Genomic DNA, 27,272 nt, shown 5'->3' on the forward strand with positions numbered 1-27,272 from the left:
GAGTGGAACGGCACAGAGTGGAACGGCAGAGAGTGGGACAGCACAGAGTGGAACGGCACAGAGTGGGACGGCACAGAGTGGAACGGCACAGAGTGGAACGGCACAGAGTGGGACAGCACAGAGTGGGACAGCACAGAGTGGGACGGCACAGAGTGGAACGGCAGAGAGTGGGACAGCACAGAGTGGAACGGCACAGAGTGGGACGGCACAGAGTGGGACGGCACAGAGTGGGACGGCACAGAGTGGAACGGCACAGAGTGGGACGGCACAGAGTGGAACGGCACAGAGTGGGACAGCACGAGTGGAACGGCACAGAGTGGGACGGCACAGAGTGGGACGGCACAGAGTGGGACGGCACAGAGTGGAACGGCACAGAGTGGGACAGCACAGAGTGGGACGGCACAGAGTGGGACAGCACAGAGTGGGACGGCACAGAGTGGAACAGCACGTGTTGCCATGCTGCTTCTATTCAGTCTTGAACCAATTCATCATGACAGAAATTATCCTGAAATCTGCCGGGTACCAGCACCCCTCTCAATCCCACATGTTCTCCCTCTTGTCTCCATGTTTTGCACAATCTCTCATTGCCAGAGCACATTTCCTCTCAGTCCATCCCCTTTCTCAGAGTGTACGCATCTCCCAGGATTTCGGCCCTTCATCTTTAAAGCCCTTGTGGAGATTGGAAAGGTGGCCTCTGGTTCCTTGTTTCTCTCTGGGTTATTGCACTCCCTGCCTGTAACCCCTGATTATCCCCGATAACGTTTACCCTCGGTTACAGGGACAATGTTTAACCAGAGCAGCCTTCCCCTCGGGAGCTCCTTCCTGGAAAGGCCTTTCACCTCGTCCACACCCAGCCCCTGACAGTGCAGCACCCTCTCACCCTGGCTCCCTCTCTCCATCCATTCACTCTCGCTCCTTCCCTCGCCACCCTCCACCACATCATAAAACACAGCAGCAGATGTAAGCCATTCAGCCAATCGAGCAGGAGAGTCGACATTTCAAAACATCGACTCTCCTGCTCCTCGGATGCTGCCTGACCTGCTGCGCTTTTCCAGCACCACACTCTCGACTCTGATCTCCCACATTTGCAGACCTCCCCTTCTCCCATTCAGCCCATTGAGCCTGCTCTACCACCCAATGAACTTACTTTGCACTTCTGCCTTTTGACACTCCTCTCTGCCCAATATAACTCGCTGTTTCTTGTCCCCTTGCCTCCAATACCCCACCTTGCCATCTGTCTACCCCACTCCCATACTCTCTATCAACCCCACTCCCATTAGCCTGTTATCTGTCTTGACTGTCACCTGGACACAGAGCCCTTTCCCCCTCCGTCCCTGCCTGTGTGGAGGGAGTATTGGGGTGGACAGAGAGCCCTTTCCCCCACTGTCCCTGCCTGTGTGGAGGGAGTATTGGGGTGGGCACAGAGCCCTTACCCCCTCCGTCCCTGCCTGTGTGGAGGGAGTATTGGGGTGGGCACAGAGCCCTTACCCCCTCTGTCCCTGCCTGTGTGGAGGGGGTATTGGGGTGGACACAGAGCCCTTTCCCCCTCCGTCCCTGCCTGTGTGGAGGGAGTATTGGGGTGGGCACAGAGCCCTTTCCCCCTCCGTCCCTGCCTGTGTGGAGGGGGTATTGGGGTAGGCACAGAGCCCTTACCCCCTCCGTCCCTGCCTGTGTGGAGGGGACAATGGGGTGAGGTACAGGAGGATAATCACTGCCTTCAGATAAAACCCAGCCTCACCCTTTGGGAACTAAGTATGAATTCCCTTCAATGTGCCGCCCTGAGTTCAAGTCAATGATGGGTTAACTGCAGAGTGTCTGAGAAACACCTGGTCAGGAGCTTGAAGGAGCAGCTGGAAAAATTCTGGATAAATTCTGAGGAGGAACAATTAGACCATTCATTGGGATATCTACCATGTCTGCACACATCTGTTAGTTTGATAACATGCATCTCAATTGTACTGCATGTGAATGTGCTGTTGTTATCTTTAATATCAGGTATCTGGTATCTGGTATCAGTCTAGTCTTTGTCTCAGTGTGATCACTGCACTCATTTATATAACAGTCTGCAGCCTTGCTGGTGATAACATGACCCCCACAAGCAACAAAACGTGGACCCACCATCCCAGAACACAGTCAGCACACTGCGTCACTCACAGGCACAACTGGGAACGCTGCCGAGGGAGAGAGAGACAGACAGACAGAAGGAGACAGACAGAAAGAGAAAGAGAGAGAGAAACAGAGAGAGGTGCTGACAGCGACGTGCGGATGAGAGGTAGATGGAGACGCTGACAGACTAAAGACCCTTTAGCCAAAACAACTTCTCTCCATAGCAACTGTACCCTGCTTCAGGAGTGCAATCTTCTGGACTCTATTCATACGAGGCCAAGAGGCCATTCAGCCCGTCAACTCCAATCTCTAGGAACAAGAAGAGGTCATTCAGTCTCTCCAGCCATTCAGTTAGATCCTAACCAGTCTGTGCCTGAGACCCAGTGACCATCCAGACTCCACCCCACTTCCCCCTAACCCCCCACTGATTGGAGTGCCCTTTCTGAAGGGGATTAAAGCTGAGTCTGTGCAGCTGGCTGTCATCATTTCACTCTTTCAGCCCCCAAGTCCATTCGGGTCAGTACAGGATCAGTGAATGGCCTCGCTGTGATGGGACGGGGGACGGGGACGGGGGAGGGGTCACCTAGTTGGGAGCCCTTGGTTTGGTCTCCTCTCAACAAGTGAGACAATGCTCCCGGGAATCACTGCTGCACCAGTTAAAATGAGCAAGGGGTGGGGGGAAACGGGGCAGGGGCAGGGGCTATAAACTCTGGTAATGAATCCAGCAAAGACCCTCAGACAGCACCTTCCAAACCCACAACCACTTCCATCTAGAAGGACAAGGGCAGCAGATACATGGGAACACCACCCCCTGCAAGTTCCCCTCCCAGCCCCTCACCATCCTGACTTGGAAATATATCGCCGTTCCTTCAGTGTCACTGGGTCAGAATCCTGGAATTCCCTCCCTAAGGGCATTGTGGGTCTACCCACAGCACATGGACTGCAGTGGTTCAAGAAGGCAGCTCACCCCCACCTTCTCAAGGGGCAACTAGGGACGGGGAATAAATGCTGGGCCCAGCCAGTGACCCTCATGAACCAGGAGTGAATAAAAGAAAGAACCAACAGCATCAAATTCAGGTGAATCATTTAGAATGGCCCTGGCCATTCTGCCCATCCACTGTGTGCTACTGACTACCCTGCACACCCAACTCCCAAACTGGGTCATAGGAGCAGGAGGCCTTTCAAACCTGTCCTGCCATTCAACATGATAATGGCTGCTCATCCAACTCAGCCCCCTGTTCCTCCTTTCTTCCTTATATCCTGAGATCCCATGATCCCTAAGAACGATATCCACCACCTTCTTGAAATCATTCAACATTTTGGCTTCAACCCCTTTCTGTGGCAGAGAATTCCACAGGCTGCCCACTGCCTCTGGGGGAAGTCATCTCTCTCCATCAAGATATCATTCAATGCTCATTGATCGAGTGTTCATTTCTCTGCCAATAGCTCCAGAGAAGCTCTTGGGAATGATGTCCGCATTCTCTCCCTGGTCAATTCATCCCCAGCTCACTGAGCACAGTGAGGAACACAGGGCAGAGCGATGTGACAAGACAACAGTCCAGCACACGAGGAGTTAAACTAAGCCATGCAGAGAGTGAAGACTGATGACTCTGGCCTTTAGTGAAACAAGGGGAGCTGATTGTCCTAATGGGGAGCTGGAGCATGAAGCAGCTGACAGCTTTAATGTGGGGAATTAGATAGTGAAAACCGTTCTGTAGCACTCACCACATCTCAGCCATCACCTGTGAGCAGTTACATGGACTTGAACGTGCTTTGCCATGTTCAGACAAGTTCAGAACCGATGCTCAGTTCAACAGCTTAAAGTGTTCTCCTCAAATAAAAACAGAACCCACACCACACAACAAGTTTGAAATGTAAACTCAGAGAGTTGTCTCGAATTAGTATCACTCATGTCTCTGATTGAAAAGTTGCTGGGTTCAAAAGACACTCCACAACATTGAGAACAAATACCTCTGCTTCACATTCACACTACACAGCTGAGGGAGTGCCGCACTATCAGAGGGTCAGTGCTGAGGGAGTGCCGCACTGTCGGAGGGTCAGTGCTGAGGGAGTGCCTCACTGTCAGAGGGTCAGTGCTGAGGGAGTGCCGCACTGTCAGAGGGTCAGTGCTGAGGGAGTGCCGCACTGTCGGAGGGTCAGTGCTGAGGGAGTGCTGCACTGTCAGAGGGTCAGTACTGAGGGAGTGCCGCACTGTCAGAGGGTCAGTGCTGACGGAGTGCCGCACTGTCGGAGGGTCAGTGCTGAGGGAGTGCCGCACTATCAGAGGGTCAGTGCTGAGGGAGTGCCACACTGTCAGAGGATCAGTGCTGAGGGAGTGCCGCACTGTCAGAGGGTCAGTACTGAGGAAGTGCCGCACTAGATTAGATTACTTACAGTGTGGAAACAGGCCCTTCGGCCCAACAAGTCCACACCGCCCCGCCGAAGCGCAACCCACCCATACCCCTATATGTACCCCTTACCTAACACTATGGGCAATTTAGCATGGCCAATTCACCTGACCTGCACATCTTTGGACTGTGGGAGGAAATCGGAGCACCCGGAGGAAACCCACGCAGACACGGGGAGAACGTGCAAACTCCACACAGTCAGATGCCTGAGGCGGAATTGAACCCGGGTCTCTGGCGCTGTGAGGCAGCAGTGCTAACCACTGTGCCACCGTGCCGCACTATCAGAGGGTCAGTGCTGAGGGAGTGCCGCACTGTCGGAGGGTCAGTACTGAGGGAGTGCCTCACTGTCAGAGGGTCAGTGCTGAGGGAGTGCCTCACTGTCAGAGGGTCAGTGCTGAGGGAGTGCCGCACTGTCAGAGGGTCAGTGCTGAGGGAGTGCCGCACTGTCGGAGGGTCAGTGCTGAGGGAGTGCCGCACTGTCAGAGGGTCAGTGCTGAGGGAGTGCCGCACTGTCGGAGGGTCAGTGCTGAGGGAGTGCTGCACTGTCAGAGGGTCAGTACTGAGGGAGTGTCGCACTGTCAGAGGGTCAGTGCTGAGGGAGTGCCTCACTGTCAGAGGGTCAGTGCTGAGGGAGTGCCGCACTGTCAGAGGGTCAGTGCTGAGGGAGTGCCGCACTGTCAGAGGGTCAGTGCTGAGGGAGTGCCGCACTGTCGGAGGGTCAGTGCTGAGTGAGTGCCGCACTGTCGGAGGGTCAGTGCTGAGGGAGTGCCACACTGTCAGAGGGTCAGTGCTGAGGGAGTGCCGCACTGTCGGAGGGTCAGTGCTAAGGGAGTGCCACACTGTCAGAGGGTCAGTGCTGAGGGAGTGCCGCACTGTCGGAAGGTCAGTACTGAGGGAGTGCCCCCTGTCGGAGGGTCAGTGCTGAGGGAGTGCCGCACTGTCGGAGGGTCAGTGCTGAGGGAGTGCTGCACTGTCGGAGGGTCAGTGCTGAGGGAGTGCTGGTGGGTGGTGTGTGCACTGGACATTTCCAATGAATAACTGTTGCTAACCTTAGAGCAGAAGAGAGTGGAATTATTTTCTGCAACGTTTGAAGAAGGTGTAAGTGCTTTGTGTGAAAAAGTTTAAGGTTGTGATGTAATTAAGATCTTTAGGAGAATCAAATACTTTGATTTGGTTGAAGCTGATTAGAATTATGGGCGGGGCAATGAATTCTCCTCTCTGCACTGCCATTCATACAGCCATGACTGACCTCTGTTAACCTCACTCTCCTGCTTTCATTCCTCATTCTGTAATTCTGACTGTGTCCATCAGTCCCACAACCTCTGCCTTACCTGTACACAGTGCTCTGCAGCACAGAATTCCAGGGATTCTCAACACTCCGAGTGAAATCATTTCTCCCATCACAGTTGTCACCAATCTGAGGGTGTGCCCCCATGTTCTCCAGCTGTAGAGGGGGATATCCCCTCAGCACAGACCTGCCAAATCCTATCGGAGTGATGTGATAGCAGAGGAGAGGGAGCAGAGGGAGGTTTACCAGGACGTTGTCAGTGTTGGGGTGGGGAGTGGGTGAGGCTGGAGAATTTGTTATGGAGAGAGATTGGACAGACTGGGGTTGCTTTCCTGAGATAAAAAGTTAAAAACAATGACTGCAGATGCTGGAAACCAGAGTCTAGATTAAGGTGGTGCTGGAAAAGCACAGCAGGTCAGGCAGCATCCGAGGAGCAGAAAAATAGACGTTTCGGGCAAAAGCCCTTCATCAGGAATAGAGGCAGAGTGCCTGCAGAGTGAAGAGCTAAATGAGAGGGGGGGTGGGGAGAAATTAGCATAGAGTACAACAGGTGAATGGGGATGGGGAAGGAGGTGATAGGTTAGAGAGTGGATAGGTGGAAAAGAAGATAGGCAAGTAGGACAGGTCATGAGGGCGGTGCTGAGCAGGAAGTTTGGAACTAGGGTGAGGCGGGGGGAAGGGGAAGTGAGGAAACTATTGAAGTCCACATTGATGCCCTGGGGTTGAAGTGTTCCGAGGCGGAAGATGAGGCGTTCTTCCTCCAGGCGTCTGGTGGTGAGGGAGCGGCAGTGAAGGAGGCCCAGGACCTCCATATCCTCGGCAGAGTGGGAGGGGGAGTTGAAATGTTGGGCCACGGAGCAGTGGGGTTGATTGGTGCGGGTGTCCCAGAGATGTTCCCTAAAGCGCTCTGCTAGGAGGCGCCCAGTCTCCCCAATGTAGAGGAGACCACATCCGGAGCAACGGATACAATAAATGATATTGGTGGATGTGCAGGTAAAACTTTGATGGATGTGGAAGGCTCCTTTAGGGCCTTGGATAGAGATGAGGGAGGAGGTGTGGGCGCAGGTTTTACAGTTCCTGCGGTGGCAGGGGAGGGTGCCAGGATGGGAGGGTGGGTCGTAGGGGGGCGTGGACCTGACCAGGTAGTCACGGAGGGAATGGTCTTTGCGGAAGGTGGAAAGGGGTGGGGAGGGAAATATATCCCTGGTGGTGGGGTCTGTTTGGAGGTGGCGGAAATGTCGGTGGATGATTTGGTTTATGCGAAGGTTGGTAGGGTGGAAGGTGAGCACCAGGGGCATTCTGTCCTTGTTACGGTTGGAGGGATGGGGTCTGAGGGCGGAGGTGCGGGATGTGGACGAGATGCGTTGGAGGGCATCTTTAACCACGTGGGAAGGGAAATTGCTGTCTCTAAAGAAGGAGGCCATCTGGTGTGTTCTATGGTGGAACTGGTCCTCCTGGGAGCAGATACAGTGGAGACGGAGGAATTGGAAATACGGGATGGCATTTTTGCAAGAGGTAGGGTGGGAAGAGGTGTAATCCAGGTAGCTGTGGGAGTCGGGTTTGTAATGTCAGTGTCAATTCGGTCATCATTAATGGAGATGGAGAGGTCCAGGAAGGGGAGGGAGGTGTCAGAGATGGTCCAGGTGAATTTAAGGTCAGGGTGGAATGTGCCTATCACCTCCATCCCCACCCCCATTCACCTATTGTACTCTTTGCTACCTTCCCCCACCCTCCTCTCTGACCTATCACCTCCATCCCCACCCCCACTCACCCATTGTACTCTATGCTACTTTCTCCCCACCCCCACCCCACTCTCATTTATCTCTCCACTCTGCAGGCACCCTGCCTCTATTCCTGATGAAGGGCTTTTGCTTCTTGCTTTCCTTAGAGCAAAGGAGCCTGAGAGGGACATGATTGGGATGGATAAAATGATGAGGGGTACAGACGGGGTACACAGGAAGAAACATTTCCCCTTGGTGAAGGGATCAATGCCCAGGGGCATAGATTAAAGAGAAGGGGCAGGAGGGTTAGGGGGATGTGAGGAAATACCTTTTCCCCCAGAGGGGGGGCGGTGGGGAATCTGGAACTGACTGCCTGTGAGGGTGGGGTAGGCAGGGAGCCTCGCCACACTGAAGGGGGATTTCGATGTACCCTTGAAATGCCAAGGTTATGGCCAAACGCTGGGACATGGGATTAGGGAATCGTGAGGTGGCTGTTTCTCACTGGTGGGAAGGGCCGGTGTTGAACTGAGATGGATAAAGTCAGAAGTCACACAACACCAGGTTATAGTTCAACTTCGAAAGGTTATAGAACATAGAACAATACAGCACAGAACAGGCCCTTCGGCCCACGATGTTGTGCCGAACATTTGTCCGAGCTTAAGCACCTATCCATGTACCTATCCAATTGCCGCTTAAAGGTCACCAATGATTCTGACTCTACCACTCCCACAGGCAGCGCATTCCATGCCCCCACCACTCTCTGGGTAAAGAACCTACCCCTGACATCCCCCCTATACCTTCCACCCTTCACCTTAAATTTATGTCCCCTTGTAACACTCTGTTGTACCCGGGGAAAAAGTCTCTGACTGTCTACTCTATCTATTCCCCTGATCATCTTATAAACCTCTATCAAGTCACCCCTCATCCTTCGCTGTTCCAATGAGAAAAGGCCTAGCACTCTCAGCTTATCCTCATACGACCTATTCTCCATTCCAGGCAATATCCTGGTAAATCTCCTCTGCATCCTCTCCAAAGCTTCCACATCTTTCCTAAAGTGAGGTGACCAGAACTGCACACAGTACTTCAAATGTGGCCTTACCAAGGTCCTGTACAGCTGCAACATCACCTCACGACTCTTGAATTCAATCCCTCTGCTAATGAACGCTAATACACCATAGGCCTTCTTACAAGCTCTATCCACCTGAGTGGCAACTTTCAAAGATCTATGAACATAGACCCCAAGATCCCTCTGCTCCTCCACCTTACTAAGAACCCTACCGTTAACCCTGTATTCCGCATTCTTATTTGTCCTTCCAAAATGGACAACCTCACACTTGACAGGGTTGAACTCCATCTGCCACTCCTCAGCCCAGCTCTGCATCATATCTAAGTCCCTTTACAGCCGGCAACAGCCCTCCTCACTATCCACAACTCCACCAATCTTCGTATCATCTGCAAATTTACTGACCCACCCTTCGACTCCCTCTTCCAAGTCATTAATAAAAAATTACAAACAGCAGAGGACCCAGCACTGATCCCTACGGAACTCCACTTGTAACTGGGCTCCAGGCTGAATATTTACCATCTACCACCACTCTCTGACTTCAACCAGTTAGCCAGTTTTCTATCCAACTGGCCAAACTTCCCACTTTCCCATGCCTCCTGACTTTCCGCATAAGCCTACCATGGGGAACCTTATCAAATGCCTTACTAAAATCCATGTACACTACATCCACTGCTCTACCCTCATCCACATGCTTGGTCACCTCCTCAAAGAATTCAATAAGACTTGTAAGGCAAGACCTACCCTTCACAAATCCGTGCTGGCTGTTCCTAATCAAGCAGTGTCTTTCCAGATACTCATAAATCCTATCCCTCAGTACCCTTTCCATTACTTTGCCTACCACCGAAGTAAGACTAACTGGCCTGTAATTCCCGGGGTTATCCCTATTCCCTTTTTTGAACAAGGGCACAACATTCGCCACTCTCCAGTCCCCTGGTACCACCCCCATTGACAGTGAAGACGAAAAGATCATTGCCAACGGTTCTGCAATTTCCTCTCTTGCTTCCCACATAATCCTAGGATATATCCCATCAGGCCCGGGGGACTTGTCTATCCTCAAGTTGTTCAAAATGCCCAATACATCTTCCTTCCTAACAAGTATCTCCTCTAGCTTACCAGTCCGTTTCATACTCTCCTCTTCAACAATACGGTCCCTTATGATTTCAAATAAACCTGTTAGACTATAACCTGGTGTCATGTGACTTCTATTTTGGACAGGGACAGACACGATGGGCTAAAGGGCTTTTCTTCTGTCTATAGATCCCTATGAATCTATAAAAAATACCATTTCCCCTCCAGGGAACACAGCTCAATTCCATGTTGCCACTCAGTGATGAATCCTCCAAAGCTGGCTTGGGCATGCAGTGTATGTTCACTATCGCACAGTCAGACTCTCCCTCAGATGCTGCAGATCAACGTTTAACCTTCAATCGAGAAGGGACCTGGTGTGAAGACATTCAGGAAAGATTCCTCATTCTCAGCGGAAAGTTGGATTTGTTTGTGGGTGGGTCTGCTCGAGTACAAAGGGGAATACTGAGTGTTGGTACAGAGGAATCCCTGTGGGAAACTTTGGTGCCAATATTTCAGCACATGAACATCTGTTCATGTTCCTCATGGCAGAGCTGAGCTCGCTAAAGGGTCAAGAAAGATATATGTAAGAAATCTAACCTTTATTTCTCATGACCCCAAGAAAAGTTCCTAATTTAAAAGTGGTCTCACTGGATCGAGTTGGTGAGAATCTGTGGATGTACATTATTGCATCAGCAGCACACAGCAGGAGGATACAACAGCCAGCCACAAACTGGCCATTCAGGGAAATCTGGTTCCTAGATAGACCTTTGAGACAAACTGTTCTCAAAGCAAATACGATGGTCAGCGTTTCCAAACAGGCGGCAACTCAGGAACTATGGCTTCACTGATAAAAAAAAAACAGGATAAAAGTCAAACCAAAAACTGTGAATGCTGGAGATCCGAAACTAGCACAAACATATCTCTGGAGAAACTCGGCAGGTCTGGCAGCATCTGTGCTGTGTTAACATTTCAAAGTCCCAGAGGACACTTGGTCACACCTTCCAGAGGTAAAACTGAAGGAAGATAAATTCTAATCTGTACAACACTGAGGGGACAGTCAGTGTCACATATGTACATGTAGGAGTCACTGAATGTCAGGCTAGCATCTTTATAACACACAGAATGTTCTACATAAAGGCAACCATAGTACAGTATTCACAAAATCTTTAATCAACACTTGTATCAGCTCAGTCACTACAGATGGCACAGCCTAGACCATCCCGGAATCCACCCTCCCATCCGTGCACTCCAATTCCATGGCTCCCTGCCGTGGAAAGGCTACTAACATCATCCAGGACCCCTCCCATCCTGGGAATGCTTTCCCACAACCTGCCCCGTCAGGTAGGAGAGACAGCAGCTTGAGCACATGCACCAGCAGGTTCAGGAACAGCTACATCCCAGCTGTTATTAGACGGATGAATGGACTCTCAAAGGTGTTCTCCTGTGCAATGTAACCCTGCATGCCTCACACTCTCAGAGCATGCTCCGATCTGTATGTCTTTGTTTACTGCGATCTGCCTGTACAGCTCACAAAACAAAACGTTTCACTGCACTCAGGTACATGTGACAATAACAAATCAAATCAACTCAAATGTAACTGCCTCTTCCAGCTCCCTCATCTCCCCGACCACTCCTTCTCTCACTTCCAGTGGGCTCTGGGTTTTCCTTCATCACACTGAACACATTCCCCTCCCTCACTCTCTGACTCTCCCCCTCCCCTCACTAACTCTCTCCATCCCCTCACTGACTCCCCCTCCCCTCACTCTCCGGCTCTCTCCCTCCCCTCACTAACTCTCTCCATCCCCTCACTGTCCAACCCTCCCCCTCCCTTCACTGACTCTCCCCCTCCCCTCACGGACTCTCCCCTCCCCTCACTGTCCAACCCTCCCCCTCCCTTCACTGACTCTCCCCCTCCCCTCACGGACTCTCCCCTCCCCTCACTGTCCAACCCTCCCCCTCCCCTCACTGACTCTCCCCCTCCCCTCACTCTCTGACCCTCCCCCTCCCTTCACTGACTCTCCCCCTCCCCTCACTGTCCGACACTCCCCCTCCCCTCACTCTCCGACCCTCCCCCTCCCCTCACTGACTCTCCCCTCCCCTCACTGACTCTCCCCCTCCCCTCACTGTCCGACCCTCCCCCTCCCCTCACTGACTCTCCCCTCCCCTCACTGACTCTCCCCTCCCCTCACTGACTCTCCCCTCCCCTCACTGTCCGACACTCCCCCTCCCCTCACTCTCCGACCCTCCCCCTCCCCTCACTGACTCTCCCCTCCCCTCACTGACTCTCCCCCTCCCCTCACTCTATGACTCTCCCCCTCCCCTCACTGTCCGACCCTCCCCTTCCCCTCACTGACCCTCCCCCTCCCCTCACTGTCCGACCCTCCCCCTCCCCTCACTGTCTGACTCTCCCCTCCCCTCACTGTCCGACTGTCCCCCTCCCCTCACTGTCTGACTCTCCCCCTCTCCTCACTGTCTCTCCCCCTCCACTCACTGTCCGACCCTCCCCCTCCCCTCACTGACTCTCCCCTCCCCTCACTGTCTCTCCCCTCCCCTCACTGACTCTCCCCTCCCCTCACTGTCTCTCCCCTCCCCTCACTGACTCTCCCCTCCCCTCACTGTCTCTCCCCCTCCCCTCACTGACTCTCCCCTCCCCTCACTGTCTCTCCCCTCCCCTCACTGACTCTCCCCCTCCCCTCACTGACTCTCCCCTCCCCTCACTGTCTCTCCCCCTCCCCTCACTGTCCGACCCTCCCCCTCCCCTCACTCTCCAATTTCTCCTCCGAGCTGACACTCACCAAACCCGGCACCATCCTGGTGAACCTTTTCTGTCCCTGTCCAAAGCCTCCCTGTCGTTGTGGTAGTGCGGCGACTAGAACTGTATGTTGTGTTCCAAATGTGGCCGAATTAAAGTTCTACACAGCTGCAACGTTCCTTGCCAATTTTTAAACTCTGTGCCCTGACAGATGAAGGTAAACGTGCCATCTGCCTTATTATCCACCTGTGCTGCCACTTTCTGGGAGCTGTTCCCCTAGACCTCTCTGTACGTTGATGCTAAGGGTTCTGCCATTTACTGTAAACTTCCCTCCTGTACTGGACCTTCAGAAATGCATCACCTCACATTTGTCCAGATTAACCTCCATCTGCCATTCCTCCGCCCAAGCCTCCAGCCTGTCTATATCCTGCTGTATCCTCTGATAATCCACCTCACTATCCACAGCTCCCTCAATCTTCATGTCATCCACAAACTTCTCCAATAATTTCCCTACCGCTGACATCAGGCTCACTGGCCTGGAATTTCCCGGATTATCCCCATCACTCTTCTTAAACAAAGGAACAACGTTGGCACTTCTCCAGTTCCCTGGGACGTCTGGGATGTCACAAAGGCCCCAGCTATTTCCTCCCCTTCCTCCCTCAGCATTCTGGGATAGATCCTTTCAGGTCCCAGGGACTTGTCCTCCTTAATGCTTTTCAAACCCCCCAATACCTTCTTTAGATTAGATTAGATTCCCTACAGTGTGGAAACAGGCCCTTCAGCCCACACCGACCCTCCGAAGAGTAACCCATCCAGACCTAATCCCCTACATTTACCCCTGACTAATACACCTAACACTAGAGGCAATTTCCCATGGCCAATCCACCCTGACCTGCACATCTTTGGACTGTGGGAGGAAACTGGAGCACCTGCAGGAAACCCACGCAGACACGGGGAGAATGTGCAAACTCCACACAGTCAGTCGCTCGAGACTGGAATCGAACCTGGGACCCTGATGCTGTGAGGCAACAGTGCTAACCACTGTGTCACTCTGCAATATTAACATCCCTCTCCCGAGACTCACCAGCCACCATGTCCTTCCCCTTCATGGATGCTGATATAAAGCATTAACGACCTCCTCCTTTTTCTCAGGCTCCATCTGCAAATCCCCTCCTTTGACCTTGAATGGACCTACCCTTTCCCGGGCTTACCCTCTTGTTCCTTATTTACGTGCAAAATGCCTCGGGATTTTCCTTTCTCCTGTATACCAAGGATGTTTCTTGGCCCCTTTCAGCCCTCCCAATCCCTTGTTTAAGTTCTTGCCTGTTATCTTTGTATTCTTTGAGGGATCTGTCTACTTTCAGGTTCCTGGATCTTACATATACCTCCTTTTCCTTTTTGACTAAGCTCTCAATTTCTCCTGTCTTCCAAGGTTCCTGAATCATGCCATCCTTATCCTTCACTTTCACTGGAACGTGCTGGATCTGAACGCTAACCAGTTGGCCATATGCCAGATGTGGATTTACCCTCAAATAAGCGATCCCCTCGGTTCCTGCTGAATATTGTGGTCATTAGCTTTCCCCCAATTTAATACTTTCATGCAAGGATTAATCATGCACTTATCCATAAGAAACTTAAACCTGACAGAATTATGGTTACTATTCCTGAAATTGTCCCCCACTGAAACTGATCTCCTGCCCGGGACTTTCCCGGGCCATTCCCAAGTTGGACTCTTCACAACTCCATCTTGGACACACCAAACAAACTTCCCCCAACCTAGCCCCTAGTACGAGGTGAGTCGCAGTCAATCTCCTCACAACAACCCTGTTGTTTTACATGTTTCCATGGCCTGCCCACAGATGTGTTCCTGTATCACCCGCTGGCTGCTGGGAGGCCTGGAGTACAATCCCATCAGAGCGATCGCACCCTTCCAACTCCTCAGCTTTACCCATAATGCCTCGCTGCGTGAGTCCTCCAAGGGATATCCTCCCTCAGTACAGCTGTGATATTCTCCTTGATCAGTAATACAACCCGCCCCACCTCTACATCCCTCTGTAACTCACCCGAAACCCGCAATGTTCAGCTGCCATTCTTGTCTCTTTCTCAACCAAGCACCACAGTTACATGTATTCATTCCCCACCCTCTGACTGAAGACATTTCTCTTCAGCTCAGGTTGTCCCTTCACTCTGAGGCTGTACCCTCGGGTCCTAGTCTCTCCTATTAGTGGAAACTGGCCTTGGTCTGTGACTCCTGTACCCTCGGGTCCTAGTCTCTCCTACTAGTGGAAACTGGCCTTGGTCTGTGACTCCTGTACTCTCGGGTCCTCGTCTCTCCTACTAGTGGAAACTGGCCTTGGTCTGTGAGTCCTGTACCCTCGGGTCCTAGTCTCTCCTACTAGTGGAAACTGGCCTTGGTCTGTGATTCCTGTACTCTCGGGTCCTAGTCTCTCCTACTAGTGGAAACTGGCCTTGGTCTGTGACTCCTGTACCCTCGAGTCCTCGTCTCTCCTACTAGTGGAAACTGGCCTTGGTCTGTGACTCCTGTACCCTCGGGTCCTAGTCTCTCCTACTAGTGGAAACTAGCCTTGGTCTGTGACTCCTGTACCCTCGAGTCCTCGTCTCTCCTATTAGTGGAAACTGGCCTTGGTCTGTGACTCCTGTACCCTCGAGTCCTCGTCTCTCCTACTAGTGGAAACTGGCCTTGGTCTGTGACTCCTGTACCCTCGAGTCCTCGTCTCTCCTACTAGTGGAAACTGGCCTTGGTCTGTGACTCCTGTACCCTCGAGTCCTCGTCTCTCCTACTACTGGAAACTGGCCTTGGTTTGTGACTCCTGTACCCTCGGGTCCTAGTCTCTCCTATTATTGGAAACTGGCCTTGGTCTGTGACTCCTGTACTCTCGGGTCCTCGTCTCGCTTACTACTGGAAACTGGCCTTGGTTTGTGACTCCTGTACCCTCGGGTCCTAGTCTCTCCTATTAGTGGAAACTGACCTTGGTCTGTGAGTCCTGTACCCTCGGGTCCTAGTCTCTCCTATTAGTGGAAACTGACCTTGGTCTGTGAGTCCTGTACTCTCGGGTCCTAGTCTCTCCTATTAGTGGAAACTAGCCTTGGTTTGTGACTCCTGTACCCTCGGGTCCTAGTCTCTCCTACTAGTGGAAACTAGCCTTGGTTTGTGACTCCTGTACCCTCGGGTCCTAGTCTCTCCTACTAGTGGAAACTAGCCTTGGTCTGTGACTCCTGTACCCTCGGGTCCTAGTCTCTCCTACTAGTGGAAACTAGCCTTGGTCTGTGACTCCTGTACTCTCGGGTCCTAGTCTCTCCTACTACTGGAAACTGGCCTTGGTCTGTGATTCCTGTACTCTCGGGTCCTAGTCTCTCCTACTAGTGGAAACTAGCCTTGGTCTGTGACTCCTGTACCCTCGGGTCCTCGTCTCTCCTATTAGTGGAAACTGGCCTTGGTCTGTGACTCCTGTACCCTCGGGTCCTAGTCTCTCCTACTAGTGGAAACTGGCCTTGGTCTGTGACTCCTGTACCCTCGGGTCCTAGTCTCTCCTACTAGTGGAAACTAGCCTTGGTCTGTGACTCCTGTACTCTCGGGTCCTAGTCTCTCCTACTAGTGGAAACTGGCCTTGGTCTGTGACTCCTGTACCCTCGGGTCCTCGTCTCTCCTATTAGTGGAAACTGACCTTGGTCTGTGAGTCCTGTACCCTCGGGTCCTAGTCTCTCCTACTAGTGGAAACTAGCCTTGGTCTGTGACTCCTGTACCCTCGAGTCCTCGTCTCTCCTATTATTGGAAACTAGCCTTGGTCTGTGACTCCTGTACCCTCGGGTCCTAGTCTCTCCTACTAGTGGAAACTAGCCTTGGTCTGTGATTCCTGTACCCTCGGGTCCTAGTCTCTCCTATTATTGGAAACTGGCCTTGGTCTGTGACTCCTGTACTCTCGGGTCCTCGTCTCTCCTACTAGTGGAAACTGGCCTTGGTCTGTGAGTCCTGTACCCTCGGGTCCTAGTCTCTCCTACTAGTGGAAACTGGCCTTGGTTTGTGACTCCTGTACCCTCGGGTCCTAGTCTCTCCTACTAGTGGAAACTGGCCTTGGTTTGTGACTCCTGTACCCTCGGGTCCTAGTCTCTCCTATTAGTGGAAACTGACCTTGGTCTGTGAGTCCTGTACTCTCGGGTCCTAGTCTCTCCTATTAGTGGAAACTGACCTTGGTCTGTGACTCCTGTACCCTCGGGTCCTAGTCTCTCCTATTAGTGGAAACTGGCCTTGGTCTGTGATTCCTGTACCCTCGAGTCCTCGTCTCTCCTACTAGTGGAAACTGGCCTTGGTCTGTGACTCCTGCTCAGTTACTTTACTTACTGACCTACTGCTCTGATTCCCTCCCCTCTGCCACAGTAACGTAAACCCTCTCGAGTGGCACTGCCAAACCTCCCTGCCAGGATGCTCGTGCCCCTCCAGCTTACATCTAACACGTCCTTCTTGTCTGAGCCTCACCTGCCCTGGAAGCAATCCCAATGATCCACAAGATAATCAGAGGGTTAGATAGGGTGGACAGGTCGAGTCTTTTACCAAGTATGGGGACGGCAAACACGAGGGGACACAACTTTAAAGTGAGGGGAGATAGGTATAAGACAGAGATCAGAGGTAGTTTCTTTACTCAGAGAGTAGTAAGGGTATGGAATGCTTTGCCTGCAACGGTAGTAGATTCGCCAAGTTTAAGTGCATTTAAGTCATCATTGGACAGGCATATGGGCGTACATGGAATAGTGTAGGTGGGATGGGCTTCAGATTAGTATGACAGGGCAGCGCAACATCGAGGGCCGAAGGGCCTGTACTGCGCTGTAATGTTCTACATTCTATGTTCTATTCCTGAAGCCCTCCCTTCGACACCAGCCCTTTAGCCAGGTATTTGACTGGAATATCTTCCTAAATATCTAGCCTCGCTGACATATGGCACAGGAAGTGACCCTGAGATTACAACCCTAGAAATCCTGCTTTTCACCTTCTGACCTAACTCCCTGAACTCCCCTTACAGGACCTCACCTCTCCCTCTGCCCATGTCTCTGGTACCAATAGGGACCATAACCTCTGGCTGCACATCCGCCCCCTTCAGAATATTCTGTTCCTGCTCAGAGAGCCAGGCACCAGGGAGGGAGCACACCAGGCTGGAGTCTCAGTCATGGTCACAGAAACACCTATCCGTGTCCCTGTCGATACAGTCCCCTATCACTCCTGCTCTCCTACACATAGAGCCCAGTCATGGTGTCACTGACCCTGCTGCTGCTTTTCCCTGAGAGGCCATCACCTCTCACAGTATCCGGGACAGTATAACCTGTGTGAGAGCGGAATGGCCACAGGGCAGTCCTGCCCCACCTGCCCACACTCACTCACCTTCCTGATGGTCACCCAACTCTGCTCTGTCCATTTGGCCCTGTCCTGGTTGTGTGACCACCTCCTGAACTGTGCTATCCATGACATTCCCAGGCTGATGGGTGCTCCATGGAGAGTTTCCTGATGAGGGGCTTTTGCCCGAAACGTCGATTTTCCTGCTCCTCGGATTGCTCCTTGCCTGCTGTGCTTTTCCAGCACCACTCTAATCTAGACTCTTAATCACCTGCAGAGATTTCTTATTCAACTCTGCATTGTTTGTACGATGATTGATCTCTCTGATTATAAACTCTGGGCCTGTGTGCTTCTCCCTCACTTCACCCGACAAAGGGGCAGTGCTTCGAAAGCTTGTGATTTCAAATAAACCTGTTGGACTATAACCCGGTGTCGTGTGACTTCTGACTTCATTCAGTCGATAATCTGCCCCTCTGCTCTTGCTCCCAAAGTGGAAACCTCACATTTATCCACATCTGCCACGTATTTACCCACTCACTCAGTCAAATCAAATCACATGAAGCATCTCTGCAACTTCCTCACAGCTCACCCTCCCTCTTCACTACTGGAGATATTACAATTGGTTCCTTCATCTGAGTCATGCATATATATTGTGAATAGCTAGGATCCAAATACTGATCCTGGCTGTACCACACTAGAAGGAGTGTAGCAAGTCAGGCAGCATCCAGGGAACAGGAGAATCGACGTTTCGGGCATAAGCCCTTCTTCAGGCCTGAAGAAGGGCTTATGCCCGAAACGTCGATTCTCCTGTTCCCTGGATGCTGCCTGACCTGCTGCGCTTTTCCAGCAACACATTTTCAGCTGTGATCTCCAGCATCTGCAGACCTCACTTTCTCCACACTAGAAGGACAAGGGCAGCCGATACAGGGGAACACCACCCCCTGCAAGTTCCCCTCTGAGCCCCTCACCATCCTGACTTGGAAATATATCACCGTTCCTTCAGTGTCGCTGGGTCAGAATCCTGGAATTCCTGCCCTAAGGGTGCACTGGGTCTACCCACAGCACACGGGCTGTTCCAAATGAGAGGGAGGCAAAATCCAGGTAACTACTGGCTGATTAGCTTAACATCAATTGTTGGGAAAGCATTAGGATCAATTATTAAGGAAATAATAGTGGCATGTTTGGGAAATCAGAATCTAATCAAGTAGAGTCAGCGTGGTTTCATGAAAGGAAAACTGTGTCAGCCTAATCAATGAGGGTGGATGGAAGGGACCTGTAGCTGTGTTGTATATGGAATTCCCAAGTGCACTCAACTTCACAAAAGGTTCAGTTGTAAGAGCCCATGGTGTTGGAGGTGGTACATTTGAATGGATAGAGAATTGGCTCATGGGCAGGAAGCAGGGAGTGGGGATAAGGGTAGCTTTCTCAGGCTGCTGACCTGTGATCAGTGGGTTCCACGGGGATCAGTGCTGGGACTGTACCTGTTTGCAATATGGGGCGATAGATATAGGACATTCGTCAGAGGTAGTTTCTTTACTCAGAGAGTAGTAGGGGTGCGGAACGCCCTGCCTGCAACAGTAGTAGACTCACCAACTTTAAGGGCATTTAAATAGTCATTGGATAAACATATGAATGAAAATAGAATAGTGTAGGTTAGATGGGCTTCAGATTGGTTCCACAGGTTGGCACAACATCGAGGGCTGAAGGGCCTGTACTGCGCTGGAATGTTCTATGTTCTAATATATATTAAGTACTTGTAGGAAGGAAATGAATGTACTGTAAACAAAACAAAAATAGGAGAGACAAGCTGTGAATGGGATCTATACAGTTTACAGAGAGATATCAATAGGTTCCATTATTGAGCCAAACAGTTGGCAAATGGAGCATAATGTGGGAAAATGTGAAGTTGTTCACTTGGGGAGGGGGAACAAACGAACAGGGTATTATTGAAATGGAGAAAGATGCAGAAAGCTACAGCATAAAGGGGCTTGGAGGAGCATGTACACTAAACACAGAAAGCTAGCACACAGGGGGCAGCAGGTAATCATGCACATCTTTGGACTGTGGGAGGCAACCGTAGCAAGCCCACGCAGAGACGGGGAGAATGTGCAAACTCCACACAGGCAGTCGCCTGAGGTTGGAATCGAACCTGAGGCAGCAGCACTAACCACTGTGCCACCAAGCCACCAACATCCTTGCACCCTCTTCAAAATTTACCTTCTGATCTGTTTTTGTGTTAGCAGAAGATTCAGAAACCACACATTGACTCCTTCACGCAAGTCATGGATATAACTTGCGGCACGGTGGCAGTGGGCAGCACGGTGGCACAGTGGTTAGCACTGCTGCCTCACAGCGCCAGAGACCCGGGTTCAATTCCCGCCTCAGGTGACTGACTGTGTGGAGTTTGCACGTTCTCCCCGTGGCTGCGTGGGTTTCCTCCGGGTGCTCCGGTTTCCTCCCACAGTCCAAAGATGTGCAGGGTCAGGTGAATTGGCCACGATAAATTGCCCCATAGTGTTAGGTAAGGGGTAAACATATGGATGGGTTACGCTTCGGCAGGTCGGTGTGGACTTGTTGGGCCGAAGGGCCTGTTTCCACACTGTAATGTAATCTAATCTAATGAATTGTATGAGGGTTAGGGATAGGGATAAGCTGCCAGCACTGAACTCCATGGCAAACCAGTCGTGCCAAACTGACAAAGATCCATTTTTACCCACTCCCTGCCTCCGTTCAGCCTGACAATCTTCATACTGTGTCTGTATTCTATCCCCAACACCATCAGCTTCTATTTTCCTTCATAACCCTGACTGGGGCACTTCATCAAATGCCTTCTGGAAATCTATGCACAATACATCCACCAGATCCCCTTTATCCACAACACATGTTAGCTCTTGCAAGAACTCCAATAGATTGGTGAAATATAATTTCCCTTTCATTAAACTGTGAGATGGAAGCAGAGGTCTGGAATATTTTTAAGCAAGGGGGTGGAGGTTACCAGGGGTAGGTGAGAATGTGGAGTAACCAGATCAGCCATTAACGTACTGAACGAAGGAACGCACTTCAGGGTCTGAGTTTGGATCTACTCTCCGCAGCAGTTACAGCTCACACCTGTCACTGTGTCACCCAAGGTGGGATGAGAGGCAATCTTGATAAGTGACCTCGTTGTAATGAGCAACTGAGAGGAGTAAAGAGAAGGAAACAGGAGGAAGGGTGTAGGGAAGACCATTCAGGCAATACAAGCCAGGGAGCTGAAGGCATGCCCCCCAGTGCTGCGGAGGCATCTGTCAGGCTGCACAGGAGTTCACAATGAGAGACACCTCAGGGGCTTGCAGGAGCTGGAGGTACTAGGACAGAAGGATGACAATACCAACACAGTTCAAACAAGAGAGTGAAAAGAGAATGTCGAGCCAGTCAGGCTAATTCACTCCCACACACTCTGACTCTCACTGGGGTACACTCCCACACACTCTGACTCTCACTGGGGTACACTCACACACACACTGACCCTCACTGGGGTACACTCCCACACACACTGACTCTCACTGGGGTACACTCACATACACACTACCCTCACTGGGGTACACTCCCGCACACACTGACCCTCACTGGGGTACACTCACACACACACTGACCCTCACTGGGGTACACTCCCACACACTGACCCTCACTGGGGTACACTCCCCCACACACTGACCCTCACTGCGGGACACTCCCCCACACACTGACCCTCACTGGGGTACACTCACACACACACTGACCCTCACTGGGGTACACTCCCCAACACACTGACCCTCACTGGGGTACACTCACACACACACTGACTTTCACTGGGGTACACTCACACACACACTGACCCTCACTGGGGTACACTCCCACACACTGACTCTCACTGGGGTACACTCCCACACACACTGACTCTCACTGGGGTACAATCCCACACACACTGACCCTCACTGGGGTACACTCACACACACACTGACTCTCACTGGGGTACAGTCCCGTATACACTGACACTCACTGGGGTGCAGTCCCTCACACTGACTCTCACTGGGGTACACTCCCACACACGCTGACACTCACTGGGGTACACTCTCACACACACTGACCCTCACTGGGGTACACTCCCACACACACTGACTCTCACTGGGGTACACTCCCACACACACTGACTCTTACTGGGGTACAGTCCCATACACACTGACTCTCACTGGGGTAGACTCCCGCACACACTGACACTCACTGGGGTGCAGTCCCACACACACTGACTCTCACTGGGGTAGACTCCCGCACACACTGACACTCACTGGGGTACAGTCCCATACACACTGACTCTCACTGGGGTACAGTCCCATACACACTGACTCTCACTGGGGTACACTCCCGCACACACTGACCCTCACTGGGGTACAGTCCCACACACACTGACACTCACTGGGGTACACTCCCACACACACTGACTCTCACTGGGGTACACTCACACACACACTGACCCTCACTGGGGTACACTCTCACACATACTGACCCTCACTGGGGTACACTCCCACACACTGACTCTCACTGGGGTACACTCCCACACACACTGACCCTCACTGGGGTACACTCCCCCACACAGTGACCCTCACTGGGGTACACTCACACACACACTGACCCTCACTGGGGTACACTCCCACACACTAACTCTCACTGGGGTATACTCCCACACACACTGACCCTCACTGGGGTACAGTCCCGTACACACTGACACTCACTGGGGTACACTCCCACACACACTGACCCTCACTGGGGTACACTCCCACACACACTGACCCTCACTGGGGTACACTCCCACACACACTGACTCTCACTGTGGTACAGTCCCGTATACACTGACACTCACTGGGGTGCAGTCCCTCACACACTGACTCTCACTGGGGTACACTCCCACACACGCTGACACTCACTGGGGTACACTCCCACACACACTGACTCTCACTGGGGTACACTCCCGCACACACTGACTCTCACTGGGGTACACTCCCACACACACTGACTCTCACTGGGGTACAGTCCCATACACACTGACTCTCACTGGGGTACACTCCCGCACACACTGACCCTCACTGGGGTACAGTCCCACACACACTGACTCTCACTGGGGTACAGTCACACACACACTGACCCTCACTGGGGTACACTCCCACACACACTGACTCCCACTGGGGTACACTCCCACACACACTGTCTCTCACTGGGGTACACTCCCGCACACACTGACTCCCACTGGGGTACACTCCCACACACACTGACCCTCACTGGGGTACACTCCCACACACAGTGACCCTCACTGGGGTACACTCCCACACACACTGACTCCCACTGGGGTACAGTCCCACACACACTGATTCTCACTGGGGTACAGTCCCGCACACACTGACCCTCACTGGGGTACACTCCCACACACACTGACTCCCACTGGGGTACAGTCCCACACACACTGACTCTTACTGCGTACAGTCCCGCACACACTGACCCTCACTGGGGTACACTCCCACACACACTGACTCCCACTGGGGTACACTCCCTCACACACTGACCCTCACTGGTGTACACTCCCACACACACTGACCCTCACTGGGGTACACTCCCGCACACACTGACTCCCACTGGGGTACACTCCCTCACACACTGACTCTCACTGGGGTACACTCCCACACACACTGACCCTCACTGGGGTACACTCCCACACACACTGACTCCCACTGGGGTACACTCCCTCACACACTGACCCTCACTGGTGTACACTCCCACACACACTGACTCTCACTGGGGAACACTCCTACACACACTGACCCTCACCGGGGTACACTCCCACACACACTGACCCTCACTGGGGTACACTCCCACACACACTGACCCTCACCGGGGTACACTCCCACACACACTGACCCTCACCGGGGTACACTCCCACACACACTGACTCTCACTGGGGTACACTCCCACACACACTGACCCTCACCGGGGTACACTCACTACATTTCCTAATTAACGTACACATCTGAAAGATTATTTTTGATCTGTAATTCTCATTCCTGGTCCTACCTCTTTTCCATTTCTGGTAAAGTAGAGACTGGAACTCTCTGTTCTTTGCTGTCCAGCTCTGTCCTCTCTCGATCCACAACCAATCCTGTCTCCAGCCTGACATTTGTCAGAGACTCGCTGTGCAACTCCACGCCCAGTGTACAACCTGCAAGACAGGGAGGACTTTGTATAAACCTTCACCTTCAGCTCAAATTGTTCAGCCGACTCCAGCCTCTCCACTCGTGGCACCTCCACTCTCTTTCTGAACACAAGACGCCTGGTGTTTGGTTAATCTCTGGAGCCTCTGTGATAGTGTCAGGATGTCCCAATGTACTTTGCAACTCATGGTACACCCTTTGAAAGTTCTGCTGCTGCTTTCGGAGATACACCAGCTTCTGGCAGCTGGTAAAAGGCACCGGGACAGCAGCTGCTGGTGGTCACTTGGGTAATGGTGCCGGGGGGGGGGCATGGCCTTTGATCTGTCAGACTGTGCCTACCACAGGACGGTACAGAGTGCTGCTGCCCACCTGTTTCACCGAGAGACTGGAACCCAACGTCACTGCCCCACGACTGGATCGAACCAGCCCGGAGTTTCCTGGTTTCGGCCTCCCTCCTTTTTTGAAATAAACTCCCACACATGTAGGGGCATGATTAGGGCGCATAGTCAAGATCTTTTCCTTGGGGTGGGGGGACTCCAAAACCAGAGAGCACAAGTTTAAAGTCAGAGGGGAAAGCTTTTAAAGGAACCTAAGGGGCATTTTTTCACACAGATGCGTGTATGGAATGAGCTGTCAGAGGAAGTGGTGGAGGCTGGTACAATTACTGCATTTAAAAGGCATTGGGATAGGTCTATGAATAGGAAGGGTTTAGAGGGATAGTGACCAAGTCCCGACAAATTGGACTAGGTTAGGATATCTGGTCGGCACGGGCGAGTTGGACAGAAGGGTCTGTGTCTGTGTTATACATCTCCCCAGTTCTAAGGAGTTATATTTGTTATTTTCCAGTCAATAGGAACATTCCCTTAATCTAATGAGTTTTGGAAAATGGAAACCGATTTTTAAAAACACTTGTTAACAGAATTATGACATCACTGGCCAGGCCAGTATTTATTACCCATCCCTAATTGCCCAGAGGGCAGTTAAGAGTCAACCCCATTGCTGTGGGCCTGGAGTTACGTATAGGCCAGACCAGGCAAGGATGGCAGATTCCTTCCCTAAAGGATATTAATGACCTAGATGGGTCTTTCTAACAATTGACAATGGATTCATGGTCATCATTAGACACTTAATTCCAGATCATTTAATTGAATTCATATTCCACCATCCGCTGTGGCAGGAATCAAACCCAGGATACCAGAACACGACCTCTGTCTTTGGATTAACAGTTCACCAATAATACCACTAGGCCGTCATCTCCCCAATGTACTGATTAGCTCACCAGTGCCTTTTCTAAGACCTTAGGATGAAATCCATTCGGACACGGGAACTTGTCAACTCACAGTTCAGAAATTCACTCAGTATTTTTACCTTTCAATTTTTCCCTCCGTTTCAATCCCTGATTTATATTTATTTCCAGGATGTTGCTCGTACGTTCCATAATGAAGACCAACACAAAGGATTTGTCTGCTGTTTCTTTCCCCTCAATTACTAATTCCCCAGACTCAGTTTCAATGGGTCAACATTTTGTTTATATTCTGCTTTTTTTTAACTATCTGAAGGAATTTATCCAATATGTTTTTATATATTTGGCTAATTTTCTCACTTCCACGATATTTCCTTCTTTATTAATCTTTAAGTGAGTCTTTTTTTTATATTCTGTCCAATCTTCTGACCTACCTCTTGTCTTTGTACAATTATGAGTCTTTTCTTTGAGTTTGGTACAACCTTTGACTTTTTTATTTAACCACAGATAGCAGGTCTGACCCTCAGAGTGTGTCTTATTTATTGGAATGTATCTGCTCTGTGCTTTCTGGATTGTGTCTGAAATGTTTGTTACTCCATCTCTCTTGACTCAGTCCTTAATCTAAATTAGCAGTTCACTTCCTCCAGCTTTTTACTGCCTTTGTTTAAATTCAATACAGCAGTTTTAGACCCACACATCTCTCCCTTAGACTGGATGTTAAATTCTACCATATTCCAGTCTCTGCTACCCAGGGGCACTTTCATGACAGTCAGTATTTAATTCTATCTCATTTATCAAAGTCGGGTCTAGTATAGCCTTCCCTCTGGTCAGTGCCAAAACATGATGGTCTCAGAATTGTCCTGAAAATATTCAATGAATTTCTCACTAGGATTACATTTCCCATCTGATTTTTCCGGGTTACCTGTAGGTTAGAATCCCCCGTAATAATTGTGTACCCTTTTGATAAGCTCCAATTATTTCTTCCATGATACTCTTTTCCACGATGTGGTTAAGGTTAGGCTTCCTGTACACAACACCCACAACTGACCTCTTGTCTTTATCATTGCCAGACTGCCTCTATATCCTGTTTCCCTGAATTAAGGCCATCCCTCCTTATTGTGCTTTAATTAAGAGAGTCACTCCTCCATCTTTTGCTCACCTTCTGAAATGTCACAAACCCTTGAATGTTCAGGTCCTAATATAGATTGTCGTGCATCCACGTCTCAGTTATGGCCACTTGATCATACTCATTTATCTCAATTTGCGCAATAGTTCATCTGTTTTGTTCCGAATGCTTTGAGCATTCAGACGTGGTGCCTTAAATTTTCTGCTTTTATTATTTTTGTAACCTTTAGTCTGACCTGGTGATTGCTCTTAATCTGTCCCTCCCTGTCATCGCCTGTATATCATTTCCCACATTTCCCACATTCCCGCCCTAGTCACTTTTTCAATATTCTTTGATTCATCACAACTTCCCAAATTTGGGTTCTTGCCTCTGCAATTTAGTTTAAAACCCGCTCTGACTCCCTAGTTATGTGGTTTACAGGAATACCAGCCCCAGTCCGGTTCTGAGGAAGGATCTGAAACATTAGCCCTGATTTCTCTCCACAGATGCTGCCAGACTTGCTGAGTTTCTTCAGCGTTTTCTGTTTTCATTTCCAATCTGGTTCCGGTGCAGATGGGACAGGTGTCAGGAAGAACTTCTTTTCCCACAGTAAGTGACATTGTCCTGAAACTCAGTGCCCATGAGGAAAGTGCAGATGGGCAGAGAGATAATGAGGGGTTTCAGAGACCATAAGACCATAGGACATAGCAGCAGAAATTAGGCCATTTGGCCCATTGAATCTGCTCTGCTAATTAATCATGCATGATAAATTTCTCAACATCATTCTCCCACTTTCTCCCCAAGTATCTCATTGATACTCAAGAGCCTGTCTATCTCAGTCTTAAATATACTCAATGACCTAGTCTCCCAGCCTTCTGTGGCAGTGAATTCCATCGATTCCCCACTCTCTGGCTGAAGAAGTTTCTCCTTATCTCCGTTCTAAAGGGTCTTCCCTT

At 51.1% G+C, this 27,272-nt stretch overlaps 1 protein-coding gene across 2 annotated transcripts in view; it reads right to left on the bottom strand.

Annotated features, from left to right (window-relative positions):
- LOC148149685 (SPRY domain-containing protein 3-like) overlaps positions 1-27,272 on the bottom strand; it is a 1,210,740-nt gene that overhangs the window by 834,089 nt on the left and 349,379 nt on the right. For both annotated transcript variants that reach the window (XM_087988635.1, XM_087988636.1), the window contains exon 5: positions 23,832-23,976. In XM_087988635.1, coding sequence (XP_087844761.1) covers positions 23,832-23,976 — 145 coding nt within the window. The remainder of the gene's footprint in view (positions 1-23,831; positions 23,977-27,272) is intronic.

The sequence above is a fragment of the Chiloscyllium plagiosum genome, unplaced genomic scaffold (assembly GCF_037043375.1).
Source record: "Chiloscyllium plagiosum isolate Xiang-an unplaced genomic scaffold, Cpla_swu_hap1 HiC_scaffold_7, whole genome shotgun sequence".
Taxonomy (NCBI): Eukaryota; Metazoa; Chordata; class Chondrichthyes; order Orectolobiformes; family Hemiscylliidae; genus Chiloscyllium; species Chiloscyllium plagiosum.